Here is a 22,493-nt window from a genome sequence, read left to right on the forward strand (position 1 = left end):
CTCTGCTCACGGCTGACCTTCACGCTCGTGTGCGACCTTCACCCGTGGGCCTCTGCTCATGCTGCTGCCTCTCCCGAGGCCCCTGCTGGTCACTGAGACCCAGCTGCAGGGCCGCCTTTGTCCTGTGTCACCCTGGGTGTCCCGGTCCCACCCAGCACGGCTCCCTCGGGGTCTGCCCTGCCCTTCCAGGTCACTGCCCCCACCCTGACCATAGCTCGCGTCACTCTCATGAAAACGACTCAGCCGCCTTCGCCACCCCCCACCCCCGTAGTGATTGCCTGCGACCGCCCAGCAGGGCTGGGCCTGCATCTCTCCCAGTCCCCTCCCCCGGTTCCCTGGTGGTGGGGGCAAAGGGCAGAAAATGTGGGAGCAGAAGCCAGACAGCTGTCGAATTCGACAGACTCCGTTGTTAGAACACTAATGAGAGACCCGAGGCCCCCCCTCCTCTGAGGGACAGCCCCCCACCAGCCCCGCCCCCACCCCCGCCCCGCGCCCAAGGCTGCTGAGGTTCAGGCCCAGGGAGAAGCAGAGAAACCGAGACACCGAGGGCAGGGGAGCGGGCCCACAGCAGGTGCCGGCAGGAGGCCGAAACCTGCGTGTCCCAGAGCCCGCACCGCACACAAACTATTGTGGAAACCCCCACGGCCCGCACACAGCTGGGCCTGACCTCGTCCCCGGGCCGCTGCGTGCCCCTCGCTGTCCCGGGACAGCAGTGAGGGGAGGCTCGCGGAGAGGGTCAGAGGGTGCGTCCAGGGCAGGCCGGTGGTCACTTGGCACACAAGAAGCCGCTGGTTCGAGGCATGTTCATGTTTTTTTTATTTTAAACTAAGGTTTAAAAAGAACAGATTTGTCACTTCCTAGGCTGGGTGTCCTGTTATTAATGCGGCATAGACGTTGCTTTCTGAGTCACTTCCTGCTGGTCCAGAGGAGGGTCTCTCATGACGCAATCTAACTGTTTCACGTCTAGCAGAGCAACTGTAACCTTGGGACGGCTCCTGTGGTTTTCCCAGCCCCTGCTCAATCAACCTTCCCTGATCAGACACCCAGTCTTTGGTGCTGGCAGGCTGCCCCCTGGTGGGCAGTCTGGGTGCTGTGACGCCCTTCCGGCCCTTCCCCTGGGGGCTGGGGGGTGGGATCTGATTTCACTTGCCTGAAGCCAATCATCTCCCCAGGCAACTAGGAGCTGTGTTTCCCTTAGAAACAAGCGGTTTCTGAAGTCCCTCGGCCCCTTGTTCACGCCAAAATTGGCAGGGTGCCCGGTGCTTCCTCGTCTGGGGGCTCCCTGTCCGCCTGCGTGCTGCTGCAGGTGGCAGCGGGTGGCCGTCCCGAGGGGCCGGGGATGCGGGCACTGCTGAGCCCCCCGCTCTCAGCCCTGCGGGGCTGCACCCCGGGGTCGGGCTGCGTCAGCCCCCCCGACCCTGGCTGGCCTGGACTGTCGTGCTGAACAGCCTCCTCTGAGTGCAGAGTTTCTGAGCACCGGACGCCCTGCACACAGCCCGACAAAACCTCGGGCTGGGTTCCCCGCGTGAGGGCAGGCCCCCCTCCAAGGCCGGGCCTGGGGAAGGTGGGGAGCTCTGGGGGGGATCCAGGCTCGCTGGCATTCGGCCCCCATGTTCGTGAGAAGGTCGCCTGCCCACGGCCGCGGCCCCAGGCAGGGAGCCCTGCGTGTCCCGTGGGAGCGGCCAGCTCCCCCCGCCCCCGGCGGGCCCTCGAGGGTCCAGCCTCCCCCCACTCACCCGGGGGCCCAGGTCGCTGTGGCCCACGGACTGGGTGCAGCCGTGACCTCTGCCGGGGCAGCGCGGGCTCGGGAAGGACGGAGCAGGGCGTGGGGCGTGGGGGGTCTAGGACAAACCTCGGATGGTCTGAGCAGTAGGGGCACCGGCGTCTCCACAGCTTTGGGGCAGAAACTCACCTGTTGCTGGAAAGACGTCCTCGGTGCCCGGCAGTGGGTCCCTCCCCCCGGCCCCGTCCCTGCGGGTGCAGCTGGAGCGCAGAGCTCGGCCCTCTGTCCTCCCGGCCTCCCGGCCGTGCTGCTGTCAGAGCCCTGGAGGGTCTCCCCGGGACCCACCGAGGCCCTGGCTCAGGGTTCCTCACCGTGCTGGGTGCCAGGGCCGCCCCCCCCCCCCCCCCCGCTCGCAGTCTCACACGGGCGCCTGGAGTCAGGGGTTTCCTGCCCATGACGGCCCCATCTCTGACCAGTGTCCACTCAACACAGTGGCCTAGCTTTAGACCACGCAGGAGGAAAAAATAACGGACAGACAAAAAGGACGTGACCTGTCCCCCCGTGTCCCTCCCCGAGGGTCCCAGCACGGTGTCCGGGACGCAGACGCTGTGTCAGCGAACGGCCAGGAGACGCACCGGGCCCACCCATCCCCTCCTGGCCGCCAGTGTGTCTGTGAGGACACGGGCAGGTGTCTCAGCGTCCCCAGCCTTCTCCGGAGCCAGAGACAGAAACGGGAATGCAACGTATTTCTCGTGCTCCCAAAGCTCACGATCTGGCCCCAAACCAGTGGGCAGATAAATACCTTGCGTCCCGTGTGAGGTGTGGCGGCAGGTACAAGGTCGGGCATCTGCGGGAGCAGAAAGGAGGCCGTGCCCCATGCACTGGGGAAGGACAGGGGTCCCTCTGGGGCGACGGTGGCTGGGGGATGTCCATAGCGGCCAGGCCACGTGACGCCTCCGTCAGAGTGTGCGTTCCGGCCGCCGAGTGAGCTGACCGGTGTGTGAGCGCGGGCACCTCGGGCCACCACCCCGGGCTGGGGGACGTCGGCAGCGCGGTCGGTGGCAGCAGCAGCGGGAAGACGTGCAGCTGGAGGTGGCAGCGGGCCCCGGTGATGAGGGCGAGTCTTGGGAGCAGCCAGGTGGGGCCTGACCGTGGAGGTGGCACGCCGGCGGCTGCAGCAGGGGCAGCGGGGGGTGGGGGTCGATGCCGGGTAGGACCGAGGAGACCTCGAGAGAGAAGGCTGTGGCAGCCAGGTCCCCGAGGGCTTCTCGGCACAGGGGTGCCCGTTACGCGGGCCAAGGGGAGGCCGCCGGGCTGGGGCCACACGCAGGGGGGCGTGCATGGTCCGAATCCCTGATCTGCAAAGGTTTGTCGGTGGGAAACAGACACTCCACACTCCGACCTGAGGGCGACCAGAGGGGGCCTCGGGGTCGTCGGGAAGTGGGTTCCCATCGGCTCCGCCTCCACTCGAGCAGGAGGGCCCACCCGGTCGGCTGAACCCGCAGCAAACGAATGTGCTCAGGGCCTCCCTGGAGCCGGGTGCTGCCTTGCGGACGGAGGGGCGCCGGGCGCCAGGCTGGGCCCCGAGCTCTGCCCCTGAGAGCCCGTGTGACGTGCTCCGCACCTCCACGGAGAAGCAGGTGACGGCTCTCTGCGTGTCCCCGGTGACGCTCGCCCACACGCACCGACGGGAGCAGGAGCCGGAGCTCCCGACGTCCAGACTCGGAAAAGGGGCTCATTGACCGGTCGAGCCGCGGGAGCACGCTGCCCGGCCCGAGTCGCTGCTTCTGCCTCTGAGCGTGGCTTCTTGTCGGGGTGTGGCCGCCGTGTCCCGTGCGCAGCCTGTGTGTGTGTGTGTGGGGGGGGTGTTGTGGTTTCCAGACGGAGGGAGAGGCCAGGACGGAGTTCCCACGTCACGGGTTGGTTGTCCGAGACAAACACCATCTGTCTGTCCGCGGACTTGGGCTGACCCCCGGGTGGAAGTATGCAGTTTTCAGGGAAGGGCCAAGTAATTTAAAACTCTCACGGAAGGATTATAGGCTCAAAAAAAGAGAGAGAGAAAATTTGCAAAGCCCTCTTCCTGCCAGCATTAAGTGTGTACAGGAGGACGAGGGGTCAGCGGAAGATTAAAGATTACAGCTCGGGCTGTGCGTTCCCGGTCGCCCGGCCGCAGCCTCGGCCTCCCCTGACCCAGCACCGCACAGGTCGCGGCCGGTGCAGGTGAGGTGGAGGGAGGGGCCCGCCCGCCCAGCAGCCCTGCACGGTGTCGTCGGTGAACTCGGCGGGAATTCCTGGCTCACTGGGGGAAGTTAGAAAACAGACCTTGACTCCAGACTTCTCCTCCGCCTCCCGCTTCCTCCACGCCCCTCACGCCCTCGCAGGCCAGGGCACGGGGAGAAAAGCGCAGGGAGCTGGCCCTGCTGGCCCCCGGCCCTGGTGTCCCTGCGTCCTGGCGGCCACGGGCAGGGCCGTGACGTCAAGTGTGCTTCCTGAAGCCCTCCGTTCACGCCTCCTGGGGGCTGGAGGGGGAACTGGAAAGGGGACCGCCGGTGGCGACAGCTGCAGGGCAGGCAGGAAGGAGGCCATGGAGGACAGGAGAAAGTGGGCGTTCCGGTGGAGGCGGCCAGGCTGGTGGCGACGGTGAGAGCAGGTGCGCTCACAGGGAGGGGACGCGGGCCCAGCCGAGGCGGTGAGCAGTGGCCGGGCCCACCCCCAGGACCGGCCACCTGACAGGTGTCTCTTCTCGCTGCAGCCCGGGAGAGCCTGGGACAGCCGAGAACTAAGTGCCCGAGTGTTTGTTAGACTCATTTTCAGTCTCTGCCGTGTTCGCGTGCGTAGGGCATTGTAGCCTTGATAAGCGTCCATTTCTTCTCAGTAGGTAGAGAAATCGGGGATTTTCAACAATGAAATGTACAGGGCGCCACGGTTTTCCGGATAAAACTCTTCGGTCTGTAGAGTTGTTCTGAGTTTAAAATGACACGAGAATTCACTCCAGTAGAAAGTAAACATTAGCTTTCTTGAGAAATCTCACCGAGGGATGACGCACAGGGATGGGCGAGAGCCGCACGGAAATCCGGCGTGACCAGGGCAGAGTCCATGTCCTCGGCCGGGGGGCAGACCCCCCGGGGACAAGGGGCTCGAGCAAGGCTGCCCGAAGACGGCTCTGAGGTACCACGGAGCAGGGGCCCGGTGACAGAACACAGCACGTTCAGTGCGGGCACCCGTCCCGGCTTCGTGCGGATGGGGAGGGTCTGGCACTTGGTTCTCCCTCTTTGTTGGTGCGATTTCATATGTGTGTAAATTCATGTGAGTGTTTAAATGGGTTTTGAAACATTAACGAAACAGCTAGTTGCCTGGTCCTCACCGTCCTTGAAGTCTGGAGGAGGCACCCCTGTGGGTCCTCGGGCCACACCGGGGTGTTTGGGTGGGTGACCCGGAGGGGTCTGAACGGGTCCCCGCAGGAAGGCCGGGCGGAGGACGGTGGCTCAGCCTCAGGAACCCCAAGGTCAAGGGCACATACCCCAGGACCCATGGCTTGGGAGGGGCAGCCTTTCCAGACGCAGCCAACCAGCTGCCGGGCCGACCCCTTTGAAAGTGAAACGACCCTAATACTGAGCCCACTGGGGCGGGGTCGTGGCGGCGAGTTGGGGTGAGAACGGCTGGTGGCACTGTCAGGCACACTGCGACGGCCTCGCTGCTCCCGTCCGGGGCGGCGTCCCACCAACAGGGACAGCGGTCACCGCAGGGGGGCCGGGGCACCGGGGTCTGCCTGCACAGGACCCTGGTGCGGCCTTTGCCTCCACCGTTCGCCCCTCCAGCCCGGAGGTGGGAGCCGGGCTCCTGGACACTGGGTGTGGAATAAGCACCCGTGATGGGGAGTCACGGGAAACCCAAGAGAGTAGGGCGGCGATCCCCTGGGCCTCTGGGTGAGTGCGTGCACAATCTTTTAAAAAGCAGCGGTCAGGGAGGGCTAGGGTCAGGGCTGTGCCCGCCGGGGTGGGGGAGGTGGCCGGCGTTCCCTCTGCGGAGCGGTCGTCTGCCGGGTGTCGGGACTGAGACTCGAAATACGTCCCTTCCGAGAGGGGCAGGCACGCCGGGGGTGGGACAGCGGTGGGCACCGTGCGTGGCGTGCGCCCGAGTCTGGCCCCCACGGAACCTCGCGCTCTGCAGCGGGACGTGCCGTGGCCGAGAGCCGGGGAGAGGCCGGATCTCGTGGCCCGCAGCGCGTCTTGTCAGCCGCCCGCGTCCTGGCCCGGCTTTCCGCCTCAGACCGCCAGCGTTCAAGGCACACCCCTCGTTTCCACTCCGAGGCTGCTGGGCTCACGGGACAGCGGAAGCATCGCCTAATCCCTGTGGGCACCTGCCTCTCGCTCACGGAAGCAGCTAGAAACACGTGAGATCTCAGCCAGAAGGCACCGAGGGGTGGCCCGAGGGTGCCCCCCCCCCCACGCCTTCAAGCCCCTGGTCTGCCAGGGGCTGGGGCTGAGACCCCACTCTGCAGAGGGGCCCCGAGCCTGCTGGCCCTAACTCCAAGGGGTCGTGGCCTGACTTGACCTTGCACCCCACACCCGTGGGAGGACGGCACTTGAGAAGGGACCGGGGCACCTCGAGGAGCCACCTGCTCCCCAGGTGCACAGAGGACTTGGGAGCCGGGCGTTACTGATCTGCACGCTCTGTGGCCAGAACCGGACACAGGGGCGCCATGCCACGGGGTTCCGTGGCTGACCAATGGGCGACCAGACGCCCCGTGGTCTGACGGCCGGCTGGGCTGGGGGGGTTCTGGGCACCTCGTGGCACCCCCAGATCATTCTGCAGCCACCGTGCTGCCCGCGGTGGGAAAGGTCGCCATGCAAGCCCCAGCCTGCCGTCTGGTCTCCATGGCCGCCAAGTGTGGCGACTGCCGACACCCCCCTGCCGTGGAGGTGCAGGGGCACAGGCAGACGTGACCCCCGGTGCCGAGACTGAGGCCTCCAGGGACAGAGCACCAGGCGCTGAGCGCTCGTCCCCGGCCCCAGCCCCCGGGGCTGAGCTGCTCGCTGGCTGGCAACCGACCACTCGCCTGAGGCCTTCTGCCTCTTGGTCACGGTTTGGAACCGTTTTCCACCAAAGCTTTCAATCTGGTGTGAACAAAGGTGCCAATAAAAACAAAGAGCCCTCGGCAACTTCCGAGGGGGGTGTGTGTGACGGGCCCGACCCGACCAGCGGGCTGAACTTTGGTGAAGAGGGAGCTAAGAGGGAGCCTGGGGGAGGGAGGAGGCAGGGATGGGCATGCGCTCGGGGGACACGCGGAACGGACCGTTCAGGCCTGCTCCTGGGGCCTGACGCCGCACCCCTCGGCTAGGAGGCCCTGGCGATGTGCTCCCATCCATGGGGGCAGGTCATGCTGCCCCTCTGTGAGCTGCCGCCAGGGCCTGGGGACCCACGGGTGCCGGAGACCCCAGATGCAGCACTCAGAGGCTCCGAGAACCTGCCAGAGCTCCGGACGAGGCTGCTGGCGGCGTCTCCCTGAGATGCCTTTGGTCCTCCACGTCCCCGGCCCCAAGTTGGTCTGACAGACCGAGTCACAGCCAGTAGGAACAGGCATCCTCCTCCCTCGGCCCCCTCCCTACTCGCCCCCCCACGGGTGTGCCCAAACCAGCGTGCTAGGGTGGCTCCGCGGTCGCTCTGACCGGAGTCCCAGCAGAAGTCCACCCCGGGGGGCGGGGCGGCAGGGCCCTCAGGGCCAGGACACACAGGCCACCGAGGCAGACACCTAATGACCAAGGCGAGGGGGACAGTGGCAGCTCCGCACGGCCGGGAAAGGCAGGAACCAGGGCTGCAGTCAGTCGCGCTGTCTGTGGCACGTGACCTTGGCCGGGGCCCCGGAGCCTGCCCCGAGGTTCCCTCTGCGTTTCGGGTCCCTGCACTCAGGGCCATTTTTTCTAAAAGCGGGAAGTTCAAGGAGATCTGTTTACTTTTTCCTAAGAATAGATGGTTCTGTTTAATGCTGCAAGTCTTGAGCATCGATCTCGAGGTGAAAACATTAGTCACACTTTCTTTTAAACACAAGTGTGGTTTTCTTTTTTTTTTTTTTTTTGGTATTATGTGAGACTTAGATTTCTGATTGCCATTCTGGGACCGGCACACGAGCCTGCTGAGGAAAACAAGGCGGGAACATGTCAGCGGGAGAAACTCCCTCCGGTTCAACCCGGGACAACCAACGCCCGGGCGGGAGACGCATCACACCGTAACCAGCGCCGGCCGCCTTGCCCGGGTTGGCCGGCCTTCGGGGTCCTGTTCCTGCGCTCGTGTCCTGGTGTCGGGGTTAAGGAGGGCCCCCTGGCTGCCGCGAGGGAAAGGGTGTCTGAGCAACACGAGCGTCTGGGCCTTCACCGGCTGTTCTGTCCCATCAGGGACCGCGGGCACCGGAGCCCGGAGGACGCCGCGCCCTCCCCAGACGCGTGCACCGAACACGGCGCGTCACGAGTTCTCAGACTCCGGCGCGACCCCTTACTACGCGGGTCCGGCTCCCGAGGTGCTGGAGGGACCGCCCTCCAGCCCGGAATCCTGCGCCTGCGAGAAATGAATGCGCTGCGCTGGCTACCACGAGTATTCTAAACGGTTTTATTTGTCTTTACATATAAATATGTAAACATGGCTTATCTCTGCATCGGGGGTGGAAGGTCGCGGCGCAGGAACGGGGTCCGTTGCGCGGGGTCCTGTGGCACGCGCGCAGGTCACGTTCTATCGGGTCCGGCGTCCGCTCCGCCGGCCGCGACCTCCCCTGGGACTCGGTGGGCCAAGCGCGTCCCTCCACCTTCCCCACTTCCAGCCCGTGGCTGCTGTCACATGGAGCTGAGGGGGTGGGTGAGGCCAAGACTGGGGGGGGGGATTTTAGGATAAAAATGACTATGCAAAACATTAAAAAAAGTGAATCCCAATCCAGCGAATACTTTCATTCAAGTCAGGATGAGAGAGTCTGGGATCCAAAATACATAATTATTATCTAGTTTTATAATTTTTTGTTGCGTTTTTGTACAGGTGGAGGGACGGGGAGAAGACGTGGGGGACCCGCGTGGGAGCCGGCGGGCTTCTCACTCCTCTGCCCGAATCCACGGCGCCGGGCTCTCCGTGGGGGCTCCCAGAGGGCCGGTCATCGCACAGAGTCCGTCTGTGAAGTCTGAAACGCCAGGACTTGCAAGCGCACGTGTCGGGGACACACTACAGTGAGGACGGGAAGAAGCGGCGGATGGGACACTCCCAGGGTTTAGGTGTTTATTTAGGTAGAAAAAAATGCTTTGAACACTCTGGGGAGATAGGGTTCATTATAGAAGAATATTTCGGGGAAACTTTTTTTTTTGCATTTTTCAAGGATATACATTCGTACTGATTTTTGCTTCCAAATATATTTTAAGGCTGTTTGGTAAAATATATACTGGATATGAGGTTCCGTGTACAGGGTGTTCTTCTTACAGGGAGTTCGTAACTACTCGGCTTTAAAAAAGTAAAACTTTGAAGCTAGACATGCTTTAGCGTCCACGGTGCCCCGGGCGAGCCCCATGCGCGGTGGGATGGAGCGGGGAGAGGACCCGCGGGCTTGCCGAGGGCCGGCCGCCTGCCTCGCCGCGCTCCGCCGGGCCGGGCGGCCGGTGCAGAGAGAGCTGGGCGCGGCTTAAAGTGCAAGTCTCGGGTGGGGGGCGGGGGGACAAAGTGCTACAGCAGGGGCCGGGGCGCGGCTCTGCGGCCGAGCCCTGCCCGGAGCAGCGGGCGGAAGACCAGGGCCGCTTTCGCCTCGAGCGACGGGGAGGGCTCGGAGTTCGGGGCCGGACCGACACGCTGACAGCTCTGCCTCAGAACCGTGATTCGACTGCGCACACGAAGCCTTTGGTTTCGTCCTCCCCGCCGTGCCCAGGTGCCAACCGGAGCCGCGGAAACCCAGGTGGCCGAGCCCGCGGCGGGGCAGGGCGGCCTCCTCCCGGGCGCTGTCCGATCAGCAGGAACCGACGCTGGGCGTGGCGGCGGCGCTGCGGGGCGCGCGCCCGGACGGCGGCTCCTCCCCGCTCAGACCCGGGCAGACGCCCCACTCACACTCAAGTTTCTTAAACCTTCCTCGACACCGCGGCTGTCCTCTGAGACAGGCAAACTTTCTGTTGTTTTGTGTTTTTAAGGATACCCTGAAAAGTCAACTGATAGAGCTGTTTGAGAATATATACACACATCTATAAAAAAAAAAAACACGCGTAGCCCACGAATGGTGGAACCGAAGGACGGACTGTGGGCGGGTCTGGAGTCACGAAGAAAGGGGCCCACGGGGACCCCTCCCCAGAGTCGGGGCGGCGGTGGCGGTCCGCACGCAGGCCCCTGAGGTGCCGGCTTTCCCCGTGACCCCGCCTGGCTCGTCGCCCCTCGCTGGCTCGTGGGGAGGGAAGCCTCACTTACGATTTGATGGTGGGGGCCGTTCCCCAGGGGCCAGGCCTGGGCCCCTGAGTGACGGAGAAGCAGGTGGTGGGGAGCTCGGTGGCTGGACAGACGACTTCTCCTTACCGTGAACGTGGCCCACAGAACCTAGCGATGGGTCAGCTGGTTGGGGGAGGCAGCCCCAGGCCGGGGTGGAGGGTGGGGGTCCATCGCCCCTGCCCTTCAAGCTGCAGTGTCTGCCGCGCGTGTGCGTGTGTGTGTGTGTGGGGGGGGGGCTAACGCTCTAGGGAGTGGGGGATGCACCCGTTTGTACTCGTTTGCTATTCTCGCCTCTAATTATCTCACAGTTTATAAAAAATAGAAATAACAAAAGGTGAGCCGGCTCCCACCCCCAGAGGCGAGCCCCGCGCTCCGGGGAGGGGAGTGGCCAGCGCGCCCCCACGGCCGGCTGTGAGTCAGACATCCGGTGAGTAAAAAAGACGTCCTTCTGGCGGCGGGCGCGGCGGGCCCCGGAGACCAGCAGCACCCAGGACGGATGGCGAGGGCGGGCAGACGGCACGGGATGGGGGCGGGGCCACCTGCACAGGCGTGGGTGCGGAGGGCCGGGGGGAGGGCGGGGCGGCGCGGCGGCCCTAGAGCCGGGTCTGCGCCTCCGGGATGTAGATCTCGATGCTGTCCGCGTGCTCGCCGGCCGAGCTCTGGCGGAAGGACGCGGCGCGCTTGGCGGCCAGCAGGCGTCGGCGGGCCTCCTGCCGCTGCCTGTCGGGCAGGTCCAGGGACTTCTCTCGCGTGACCGGAAGTCTCCCTTTGGGGGGCTTCTTTGGTATTGGCGGGGGGGCCTTCCGTTCCTCCTGAAAAGCATCACAAGTGGCACACGGTTTGGGGGGCGCCCACAAGGTCGCCCGGGCCAGGGGCTGGGTACTCAAACCGGCCGGGCCCCGGAACCCAGGGTGGCCCTGCTCCCGAACCCAGGGCGGCCTGTGCTCCGCCTCGCGCAGGTGGGCGGGGGATGCCCTCGTCACTTCCCTGCAACGCCCCCGGAGGCGGAGGGGGAGTTGGGCACAGCGCCTGCCGGTGAAGAAGCAGGTTCTGCGCTTCCGCAGTTCCGTCTCCTCCGTCTCACACCCACCGGGACGTGGCCCTCCGAGGCCCGCTCACCTGGGCGCACACCCACCCTCCCCAGGTCTCCAGAGTTTCGGACGGTGCCGGGCACCCTGCCGCGGGTCACCACCTTTGGACCGGACTCCGGTGCTAAGGGGTTCACGAAAACCCTCCTTCCTGGGGGTCCCGGGAAACCACCGAGCTTCTCACTCGCACTCACTGCTGACGCCCCCCTCACTTCGGAGTGACCAGGGGTCACCTGGGGGCTCTGATGTGCGTGCCTGGCTTATGGTGGACCCACACCGTGTGCTGCCCCCTGGGGAGGACCGGCTAGAGGCCCCTGTGCACCCAGCCTGGCTCTGCCCAGGCCGGCAGCGCCCCCTTCTGGGCGCAGGAGCCGGGGACAGCGGCAGGCTCCTGCCGACCGCCGGGGTGCGCGTCCTCAGCGGAGAGTTACGCTCCGCCGCCCTGGAGTTTGCCGGGCTGGTCGTCTCCATCCCTCTATCCTGACAACGTCTGTCGGGAAACCCCGGTGAGGGCTGCTCTCGACTTCTCTAAAGGGCGTTAGGAAACCACTGCATGTATTGCTAACACATCTCTCTCGGGTTCCCTGCTAACGATGACGCCCTAAGGGGAGAAGTAAAGGCACAGGCTTCACGTTTCACGGGAAATTCCAGCCCTTTTAGGGGCTAGCGCTGAGGGATGGAGGGAGGGTTCCGGAACCAAACCGCTGGGTGCAGTTCGGAGGGGCTCGTCTTCCAGGCAGACACCCAGCTAGGACGTCTGTCTGTCTGAGCAGGAGAGGGGAGGCGGCCCTGGGACTCCGCGGGAACCTTGGGAGGACCCAGAGAGCCCGCGGACAGTGACTCCGAGGACGGATCCCGCCGCGGAACGAAGCTACACGTGACGTGGGTCGCGTCTTCCCCAAATCCTCCGCGTCCCAGAGACGCGGCAGGAAGGAGTATTGCCCGTGACTTGAACTGCGCCCCAGGTTACATGTGCCCACGTGTACAAACACACGTTCGCATGTGTGCACACGTGTACAAACACACGCCGCGCTGCCTGGGAGGGGGGGCCTGCAGAGCCCGCGAGGGGGGCGGCCCGCGGGGCGCAGCTACCTTCCTGTCCGGAGACTCTGCCATCTTCCAGTCGTTGAGCTTCAGCTGGTGCAGCTCGTCGAACTTCATGCTGACGTCCTCCACCGAGAGCTGCAGCATGTCCCAGTAGCCGGCCAGGTCCTGGGAGGTGGGTCTGGGCATGGCGCTGGGGTCCTGCGGACCGACACACAGCGGGGTGGGGGATAAGAACCTGGCTATGGTGGGGACCGGGGCTGGGGGCGGGGCTGGGAGACCAGCGAAGGTGGGGGTGGGGCGGGGCGCCTTTCCAGGATTGGGCCAGGAAGGAGCTGAATTCCAATTCAGGTAAATACTCCCAAGGGCCCGCAGGATCCGTAGCAGTTTTAACAAGTATTTGCTGACGGTTTTAAACAGGAAAAGGCCACACGCTGTGTGATTCTAACTCTGTGACATCCTGGAGAAGGCGAGACTGCGGGGACAGGGACAGATCGGGGGTTCTCATGGGGGTGGGGGAGGGGTGCACCGGGGAGCCCAGAGGGTCTGGGGCAGCGAGTCTGCCCTGTGAGATGCTGTGATGGTGGACACGTGTCATCCTGCACTTGTGCAAACCCACAGAATGCACAGCACCCAGAGTGACCCCGATGTCACTTGCGGACTCTGGGGGACACTGACGTGTCGGCGTGGGTTCATCCTGTCCGGTAGGGGTGCTGATGGTGCGGTGCCTGTGGGGGGAGGGCGGGGGTGTGAGAAACCTCTGCACGCCCCCTCAACTTGGCTGTGAACCTACGACTGCTCTAAAAAGTACAGCCTGTTAAACAGAGACACACCCCAAGCTTGTGCATTGTTTCGTTCTGAAAATGCTCTCGTAGGACCTGGGCACGGTGGCAAACAGGAGAGCTTCCCCACGCTCGACACTTCCTAGAAGCCACGGGCCTGTGGTTTGGTCCGATGGGTGCAGTACGGGCCCTCTCCCGCGGTCTGTGGCGTGGCCATGACGGTGGGCCAGCTCTGCCCCTCGGCTCCACGGTGATGGCAGCGATGCCCGTGTGGAGAGAGGACCGGTGGCTCATGACGAAGGCACAGATGATCTCTCGGGCTGCTGCCGGGCCCTCAGAGGGGCTGGGCGATGCTGCAGAGCTGCCGGCCGGCAGCCCGTGGGCTGTGCGTGGCCCGAGGACATGTCTCGTCCTCCACCCACAGCCGGACGGGTGCCGTTCAGCTGGCTCAGTGCCACGGCCCCAGGCCTCCTCCAGGGCCCCACGGCCTCGGGCCACTTCGCTGTGGCTCCTGACCTATCCGAAGGTGCGTGGGTTCGCAGCCTGGGCTGAGGGGCTTGGACTCATGGCTCTGTGGTGCGGCGAGGGCCCCTCTTACTGCACAGGAACGTCTCGTGGGCAAGTGTTTATCTGAATTGGCTCACAGTGTGCGAGTTTCAGCTCACTCACAGGTCGCTCACTCTGAGCACAACGGGCACTTCAGCTGGCTTTGGTTTCAGCTTCCCACAGCCTGTGCGTGGTCAGCGGGGGCGGCGGGGACAGGCCCAGGGCAGACGACCCGGCAAGCCCAGACAGGGCCCCTCCCAGCCTGGGGCCGGCGGGTTCTGGGTCTGGGGGTTTCTCTTCCTGCTGCACGGACGATGTCCCCCACTGTCTGTTCCCCCAGGTGGGGGGGGGGAGCTCTGTGGGGTGCGTCACCCCATCACTGGGCTCCACCCACATGACCTGGTGACCCCCTAAGGCCCCCCCCCCCGACTCCATGTCCGGATTTCAGCACGGGACTCTGGGGACACAGACACTCAGTCTGTAGCAGCCTAGCTTCCCATCCACGCGGAAAGGGTCGCCGTTGGGCCCCAACCCCTTCTTCCAGGGCGGCCAGGCGCAGGGGACTAGCGGTTCTGTGCCTGAGGCTGTTCCCCAGATCAGCCACCAGAGGGCGCCCGCGGCCCGTCGCAGCCGGAGCGGCAGGCTGTCTTCTCCCTCCAGTGAGTCTGCTCGGTGATCCTCGCCGGTCCCCACGGCCCTTGGAAGGTCACGGACGAGGGCAGGCTGCTTCCCAGTCTGAGCCTCGGGCACCTGGCCGTGTGCTCCTCTGGAAGACGCCCAGTGTGCAAGGGCGGTCCGCTTTTTATCAGTTTGGGTGTGACCTCGCCGTGGGCTGCTGCTGGCAAGTCCCAGACACGGACAGCTGGGCCCCAGAGTGTCTGCATCCAGGTGCACGTCCCCTGCGGGCAGACGTCTGTCACTCCACCAGGCTGACGAGACCGTTGTCCCCAGGGCCTCCTGGAGCAGAGGCGGCACTGTGTTTCGCAGCCAGGCATAGCCCGGACCTGGGAGGTGGCCCGTTGGCCCTACCAGGCGTCCAGGTTCCCTGCGCATCAGGGCCTCTGGCCACGGCCCTGCCCCAGCACAGCCGGGCGGCACGAGAGTCCTCATCCGGCCCCCGGGGCCCGGGCAGAGAGGACCCTGGTCTCTCCGAGAGCCGGAAGCGTGCTGAGGGCTGGGAGGACTGCCCGGCCCCCACGGGTCAGCTGCCCACCTGGAGTCAGGCCCAGCAGGTGTGCTCGCAGTTCTGGTTCCTGCCACACACCCCTGCACCTCGGCCACAGAGGCACACACGTGGCCCCCACACTCCGGGGCAGACGCCTCCCAGGGTCGTCCTGAGATGAGCTCCCCACAGGCCTTCCCGTGAAGAGCAAGCACTCCATTCAGGGTGCCCGAACTCTCAGGCTGGTGGGGGGGGGGGCGGTTTCTAGGGTCATTTATCTGACTTAACACTAGTTACCCACCTACAGCTCCCAGACACCAGCAAGGCGGGGGCAGAGGCCGTGGCAGTGTGGTTGGAAGAGGTGGTGGCCACCCGAAGTTTGAGCGCCTCTCCTGCCAGATGGCCTGAGCCCCCCGCCCCCCGCGCCAAGCTCCCCAACAATCGATTCTGAGTGGTTTGGGGGGTCTAATTCTCGACAGACACCCAGGGAAGGGAAGCCGCCACGGCAGATGTTCCGAACCCAGAGGGTTTCTGCAGGTCAGTGGGAGGTGAGAGCTGACGTGGGCACGAGGCACCGAAGGCTCCAGGAGGGGATCGTTAAGTCTGACATCAGCCGCTCTGGCAGAGACAACAGGGGCAGTTCGTAGCAATGCCCCCTGCTGCGGGGGGCAGCTTCAGAACCGAGCCCTTGTGGGCGGGGTATCGGGGCACAGGTCGACCCCTTCAGAGATGACAACTATGGGGACTCGGCTGGGGGATGCAAGAGCGTGACCTTCCTCCAGGGAAGGTCCTCTTCCTTGTTCCTCTCTGGGAATCCCGAGCTCCACTCCCCCCTCTGACACACTGATTGTGACTTCACGCTGGAGCTGGGTGCCGGTCATGGGGCAGGTGTCCTGGCGGACTTGCACAGGGCGAACTGGGAAATGTCGGAGAGCATCCTTCTACGCGGTCCAGATGGAAAGGGGCAGATCGCCGACTCGGAGGTGCGGGGCCTCCCCTGGCGTGTACGGTCACTCGGTAAATGCCGTCTCCTTGCAAACGAAAGACCCAGAGCCAACCGCGGTCGAATCACGGAGCAGGCTGCGCCCGAGGCCTGGCAGGGAGCTATTTGCATTTTAATGGAAATGTTCGGCTGGTGTGGATTGTACAATGGCCTAGACAGCAATGTCAGTGCTGTCCAGCTATTTCCCCAAACACCAGTCAGCACATGCTTTTCTTTAGTCGGGTGAGGAGATGCACAGACACACAGACTCGTGCCGGTAAGTGAGCACAGGCAGACGTAAACCTGTGTGTGTGTGTGGAAATGTACGGTTTTCCCCTCCTGCTGATTGCCAGGGGGATCAGAAGCAGGTTCAAGGCCAACTGTATTAACTGATCCAGTTCAATGGTACGCTGTTGGGGACCACTCTGCGGTTTTGGGGACTGCAGCCCCACGGGAGCAAGCCCTGAAAGGGGCTGGTAAGTCTCCCTGGAAAACCAAGTAGAAACACGGGTGGCAGGCACCACCAGTCACCAACACGGAGGGTTCCCGTGGGAGTCAGGCCTGATAAATACATCGTATCTTTTGAGGCTTGCTCCGCCCTGGTGATATAAACCAGGTGTTTAAATTCAAGGCCTAAGGAGTAAACTCCTTACCTCACACGTCTTACAGACCCTCTGGCCTCAGCATGACTAACAGACCCTGACCTGTGACAAACCTCTGTGCTCCTTCCACTGTTCTCTGTAGATAATACCTGTTTTTGTAAGACTGTAGCCTTTTGACACTGACGAGCTATGCACGTATGCACCCACACACACCACTCCCAGGAAAAGCCGTTTGGGAGAAGGGCTCTCGGGGGCTCTCCACTGGAGGGAATCGCCACCCCTTCCCCGCGGGGACGGCAAGACCGTGTCCGGGACGACGTAGTTCCCATCCACGGCGGAGGGGAGGGCTCTGGGGGCCAGAGTTCCTCCCACCGTGCACGCATTTCGCTGCTGTCAACCAGAAAGCCCCCGTTACTCCTAAAACCTCCTTAAATGTGTTCCTTGTGCATTTGCATTCAAGCCACCTCATATCGTTGTCCTCACGTGTGACGTTCGCCACGACAGCAGTTTATTCTAGTTGGCTCCGCGCAGCCAGTCCCGGTGCGACGGCACCAGCTCCAGCGGAGGCACTCAGGTGCCAATCACCTGCAGGCCCCGCCCCTCCAGGCCCCGCCCCCTCCCCCACCACCCTGTCCTTCGGCCTCTGGGGCTCTGAACCATCCAAGCTGGGGCTGGGCGTATCCTGTCCTCCTGCGACTATCTGCAAACAGGCACCTTTTTTTTAAAAGTTTTTTTTTTAATTTATTTTTAGAGAGGGGGAGGGAGGGAGAAAGAGATGGAGGGAAACATCAATGTGTGGTTGCCTCTCGTGTGCCCCCTGCTGGGGACCTGGCCTGCAGCCCAGGCACGCGCCCTGACTAGGAGTCGAACCGGCGACCCTGTGGTCGTGGGCAGGCGCCAAACCCACCGAGCCACAGCAGCGGGGGCCTGGCGTGTCAGGAGGGGGCGCTGAGCCTGGCGCAGGCCGGGCGGCGGCGCTCACTTACCATGTTCTGTTGGCACAGCCAGTAGAACTGCTGGAACTTCTGTGACATCAGGAGCTGCGCGCTGCCCACGGCGCTCCGGATTTTGCCGAGAACTGTTCGGGAGAAACAAACGAGCGGGTGGAGAGGCCGTCAAGGAAAAGCAAAAGCAAAAGCTGGAGCACCACGCGGGGTGAGGGGGGGCGGGGCACGAAGACGGACGCCCCGAATTTACTGCCCACGAAACAAGTGCCTTTCAGTCCCCGGTTCAGAGGGACGTGGGAGACGAGCCCGCGCCCCCGACCCCCCCGCGGTGTGGGGAACCCTCCCCTGGGAAGCCGATCTCTGCGGCAGCGGGTTCTCCTGTGCGCACAGACGGCTTCGGTGTGGGTGGTGGGAGGGGCTGGAAGGCCGCGGTGCGCGCGGAGGGGGCCCAGCGCCTCTCTCACTCCGTGTCCCCACCACCCGCGAGTCTGCCCCCTCCGTGCGGAGGCGGAGGCCCAGGAGACCCTCTTCGTATCAGTTATTTCAGCCGATGCGATTGGATGACGTTCGGCCGCCCTGGGCAGGGACGGCCCAGAGAGGCAGCGTGAGGTTTCGCAGGCGCAGGCGGGGATGCGGACACGAGGCAGGTTGCACGGGAGGCCCTGCCGCGGGGACCGCCCTGGCTCTCGTGTTTCCCCACGTCGCCCCCTACCCCCGCCGCGCCACCCGCCACCGCAGCGCGCCCACTCCGCCGGGGCTCACACGGCGCTCACCAGACGCGGGGCGCGCGCCGTGGCTCAGCGAACCCACAGGTGGCGTCGGAGTCGTGTGATTCCAGCTAATCGGGGGGACTTTTCGTAAAAGTGAACAACAGCGGGGCGAACCCAACAGCTCACAGGAGAGTAGACGTGACCGCTTTGGGTTTAGCTGGCAAGTCAAGTGCTTGGTGCATGAGAGGCAGGCGACAGCCCCCGCCGGCACCTCCAAGCGCCCCGCCGCCCCCATGCGCCCCTGCTGCTCACACATCGGGCCCCTGGCCGGCTGGGAGCGTCCTCGGCAGCTCAGAAAGGGCAGCTCTGGTCGACCCCAACCCTCAGGACCCTCCAAAGCACGCCGCGACCTGGGAGGCAGGTTTCCCGCTGCTGTGCCCTAGCCCCGCCTCCGCGGAAGGTCTCGTTTGTCCCGGCTGCGTTCGAAATCACTCCGCAGCGTCTGTGGGCACGTGTCTCCCGGGGAGCCACGGGCAGATCACGCCACCTGCCCGACTCCGCCTTCCCCTGTGCTGTCTCCGAAGGCAGGCGCCTGCCGACCACACCAGAGCCCCTGAGGCTCGGCGGGTCCCTCGGGTGGTCGCGGGAAATGGCCGCGTGGCACGGGGAAGGGCGGGGGGTGCCCATCACCAGAGCAGAGAGCGCATCACCACCCGCGTGCTGTTCACGAACTTAGGGATTCACCAGCTATGGACTCGGGGCTCCGTCCAGAGAGGACGGCGGTTCGAGCTCAGACACCTGACCCGGAGCCCGAGTGGGCAGGCGTCTGGCTAGGGGAGGCAGACAGTGACTCAGGGGGCCCCGAGGCTGGGCCGTTCCACCAGCTCCCAGGGACGCCCACTGGCCTGCGGGGCCACCGACCATCCACGTCCGAGAGCCCCTCCGACGGGGTGGAAAGTGCGGTCTGGAGAATAAAACTCACGTCCACTCCCTTCCCTCCGTGTCCCCGAACACGAGAGACCTGAACAGGGCGTCTGCAGACCACTTGTGTGTGGGGCTCGTCCATCCGAACGTGCGTTAGTTAGAGGCCGTCCCTTGTCCCGGCCAGTGCTGGGGGGCGAGAGCCAGAGGGGCACAGGGGCCTTGACTCACACTGGGGGCAGGCCCTGGGGGCCAGATGTGAGCCGGCTGCCGGGAGGCGCCCAGACCAGCGGGCGGGCGGGCGGGCAGATGTGAGAGCACCCACCGTGCACCGCAGCGGGTGCTGCCCGCTCCCTGGCAAGCGAGGGTCTGGCCGACCACGTCAGCTGCTCTCAGCAGCAGCTTTCTCCTGCGTGAGGGGGACTTCAGGCGGTTCGTCTGCCACCTGGAGCGCCACTCTCCAGGGCTGTGACATGAGAACCTCACACGTGTAGAGAATTCGAAGGTGCGTGTGTGCGGTGCCTCGACGCCTGGCACTCAGACTCTGCCTCGTGAGCAAATCCGCCTTTGGGGTCTCTCTCAGGTCTGCCCCAGCCCAGCCCCTGTCCCCATGGGCACAGCCGGGACGTCACTGCCACCCCTGAGAATAATAAGCTCATCCCCCGACACCTTGTAAACCTGGATCGCTTCCCAGATGCCGAGAGTTTAAAAATGGAACTCTCAGCCCCGGCTGGGCAGCTCAGCTGGTTGGGGCATCGTCCTGTGCACCAGAAGGTTGCGGGTTTGATTCCTGGATGGGGTGTGCACGGGAGGCAACTGATTTATGTTTCTCCCTCCCTCTCTTTCTCCCCGCCTCTCAGAAACCAATACACGTATCCTCAGGTGAGCATTAAGAAAATGTAACTTTCAATAAAAGTGAGTGAACTGTGTGATGCTTTGGTAGGCTTTCCGGCGCAGAAAAGGAGCTCACAGGGGGTCCCCGTGCACCTTGCTCCCTGGCCCTCGTGTCCTCTCCAGGGCACTCCCAGGGGGCTCGTCCCCCCTGAGCCATCCGCCGCCTCCCTGCTGGGCAGCCGACAGGAAAGTGTGGTGCAGATCCCCAGCGGCGGCGGGACGGGGTGCAGGAAGGGGCTGCTCAGGCAGGGGCCGGGTGCGCAGACCGGAAGGCTGGTCAGGGGAAGTGCTGCTCCGTCCTCAGTTCCCGGCTTAGCCCCCAGCTGGACGGGCGTCTGCAGCACGGGTCTCCCCGCTGCCGAGTGCGGGATCAGCCTTGGTGTGAAACACAGGGTCTCCCTCTGGGAGCCCCTGCAACCTGTGTGGCGGGCGTGGACACTCGGAGGGACTGGGTTCAACCGAGGAGCTGCTGCGGGGACACAGAGCAGCAGCCAACAGCCACCCTTCTCCCTGCCCAGCGCAGGCTCCCGCCCGCAGTACCCGAGCACTGGGTCTGGTGTCGCCGAGAGTTTCCATCCCTCCGACTCGCGCTCTTCCTGAAGTGGGGGGGGGAGGGGTTCAGCGGCAGCTTCGACACAGCACACTTCGGAGCATCATCTCCAGCCCGACAGGGCAGACGGGCAGCGTCTGGGTGCAGACTTGCTGGGTGCAGCCCCTCGCACAGGGCACAGCCTGTGGTCGCTGGGAGAGAGCGCCCCCAAAGAGGGCGAGGGCGGCTGGGGGGGGGGGTGGACGGCTGTGCCGCTTGGCGAGGGGGCCTGGCTCTCTGGCACCTGCCACGCGAAGGGCTCCTGTCGCTGCCGTGAACTGGAAGTGCAGGTGCAGCTCACCCTTTTCCACTGGGCGCCCGGGCTCTGTCACCGTGGAGCCACGTGTGCCTCCGGGAGCTGCAGGTGAGGACCAAGGCTCCTCGGACGGGTGCACCGCGGCCCAGGGCAGCCCCCCGCCCGGCCCAGCGCAGGGACTCAGGTGGACTTGCTCGCCCCCTTGGCTCATCTCCGCCCCCCACAACCCCCAGTTCTCCCGAGTGTGCTGTGGCGTTGCAGGAGGACGCTCACACCGTTCCTTCCTCTCAGGTGCTGCAGCGGACTTTTGTAGAGTTTGCAGACGGTTTGACACGGGCATCTGAACCCCGATGACCGGGTCTCCCTTCACTTCTCCCACGCTCCAGCCCCACCCCCCCGCAGCCTCGGGTGGTGAGACGCCCGTCCTCGCCGGAAGTCCGGGGCAGCAGCATCTGTCCAGCAGGCTGAGCTCGGCCCCGGGTGGGTGGCCACTGTGGTGCACATGGCATCGGGCCTGCTCACAGCCGTCGCCAGAGCTCCTGACTCTTCTCTGTCAGCTGCTCCGTTGCTCAGGGACGTGGGGCAAACCGCAGACACAGGCCTGTGTCCCGCTGGCCGTCTCCCCCCCCCCCCCCCGGCACTGAGGACGGGCCGTGTGTGTCACTCGGAGCTGTGTGTCACTCGGAGCCACGTGTCCTCGCTCTTGCTCTCCCCTGGGCTGACCGCACTGCCGGCGAGCGGGCCCTGCCCCCACCCCAGCTCACGGCTGGGAGGGAGGGAGGAGACCCGACTGTGTGAACAGGGCTCGTGACCCTGGGGCCCCGCGCTCACTCCCCCAGAGGAGGCTGCCACGAAAGCCCCCGGCTCCCCCCGTCTGTGGCGCAGGACTCTGACCGGTGATCTTCAGATCGTCACTATGTGGGGCAGAGGTGTTTGGGGGCGGAGGACGCCCCAGACCTTCGGAAAGACCCCGCCACGGAGCTCCTCGCACGAGGGTACCTCCGTGGTTGCTGCCGCTGTGGAGCGATTTCTCCTCGTTCGGAAAACACCCTGCTTTGGGGGGGGGGGTTCACCTCATTCCACTTGCCTGTTTGGTTTAACATAATTAACACATAAATGCCGGAGCGGCGGCGCAGGGAGGGCTGCACCTTTGCAGCGACCCCGGATCCCACGGTGCCACTGCGTCACCCCAGCCGGCGTTCACTCGGACCCCAGATGGTTTCGCTGCCACAGAGGCCGGAATGAACCTAGACCCGTTCGAGCAGTTCAGTGAACTGTGATCATGAAATTACAGTTTGGGAAAAACATTATCCCCTGGGATGCAAATTTCAACGTTCAGAGCTGAGAGCTTTGGTTTAACAAGGCACTTAATTTAATCTGTCCTCTCCAAAAGCGCCTTCACCCATAACCCTGTATCTGCTCTTAAAATTGGGAGGAGGATCAGAGGTTATCTTACATTGTAAAGCTGCAGGGCAATGTCCAAGCACGATGGCCGCGGCGCTGGCTTCATGCACAGAGCCCACGGGAGGAGCGTGTCATGAGTGTGATGCCACATTTGCTCACGAGAGGTGGAGACAGTGGGCAACTGAAGACATGGAGAAGCTCCCCACGGGTGTCGAGGGGCAGTCTTGCCCGTCCTTTGCGTCCGACGCAGGCTCACGCAGCTGTTAGACCGCAGTGGGGACGACGCCCGGGGATGACCGCACCCTCTCGGCAGGTGTCCAAACACCCCAGCACTCGGGCTGCACCCACTGTCACTCGCCCTGCCCCGCCCCCTCCCGACTCCCCGTGGCCGGCAGGGACCTCGGGCT

General features: G+C 64.5%; 1 protein-coding gene across 1 annotated transcript in view; it reads right to left on the reverse strand.

Annotated features, from left to right (window-relative positions):
• Positions 1-10,385: 10,385 nt before the first annotated feature.
• The window catches only part of DLGAP2 (DLG associated protein 2), a 152,828-nt gene continuing 140,720 nt past the window's right edge, over positions 10,386-22,493 (reverse strand). Inside the window, exons 20-22 of the mRNA XM_036011117.1 lie at positions 17,352-17,443; positions 12,340-12,492; positions 10,386-10,971 (exon numbers count right to left, since the gene is read on the reverse strand). Of these exons, the coding sequence (XP_035867010.1) occupies positions 10,753-10,971; positions 12,340-12,492; positions 17,352-17,443 (464 nt within the window). The 3' untranslated portion in view covers positions 10,386-10,752. The remainder of the gene's footprint in view (positions 10,972-12,339; positions 12,493-17,351; positions 17,444-22,493) is intronic.

This window comes from Phyllostomus discolor, chromosome 11, assembly GCF_004126475.2.
Source record: "Phyllostomus discolor isolate MPI-MPIP mPhyDis1 chromosome 11, mPhyDis1.pri.v3, whole genome shotgun sequence".
NCBI lineage: Eukaryota > Metazoa > Chordata > Mammalia > Chiroptera > Phyllostomidae > Phyllostomus > Phyllostomus discolor.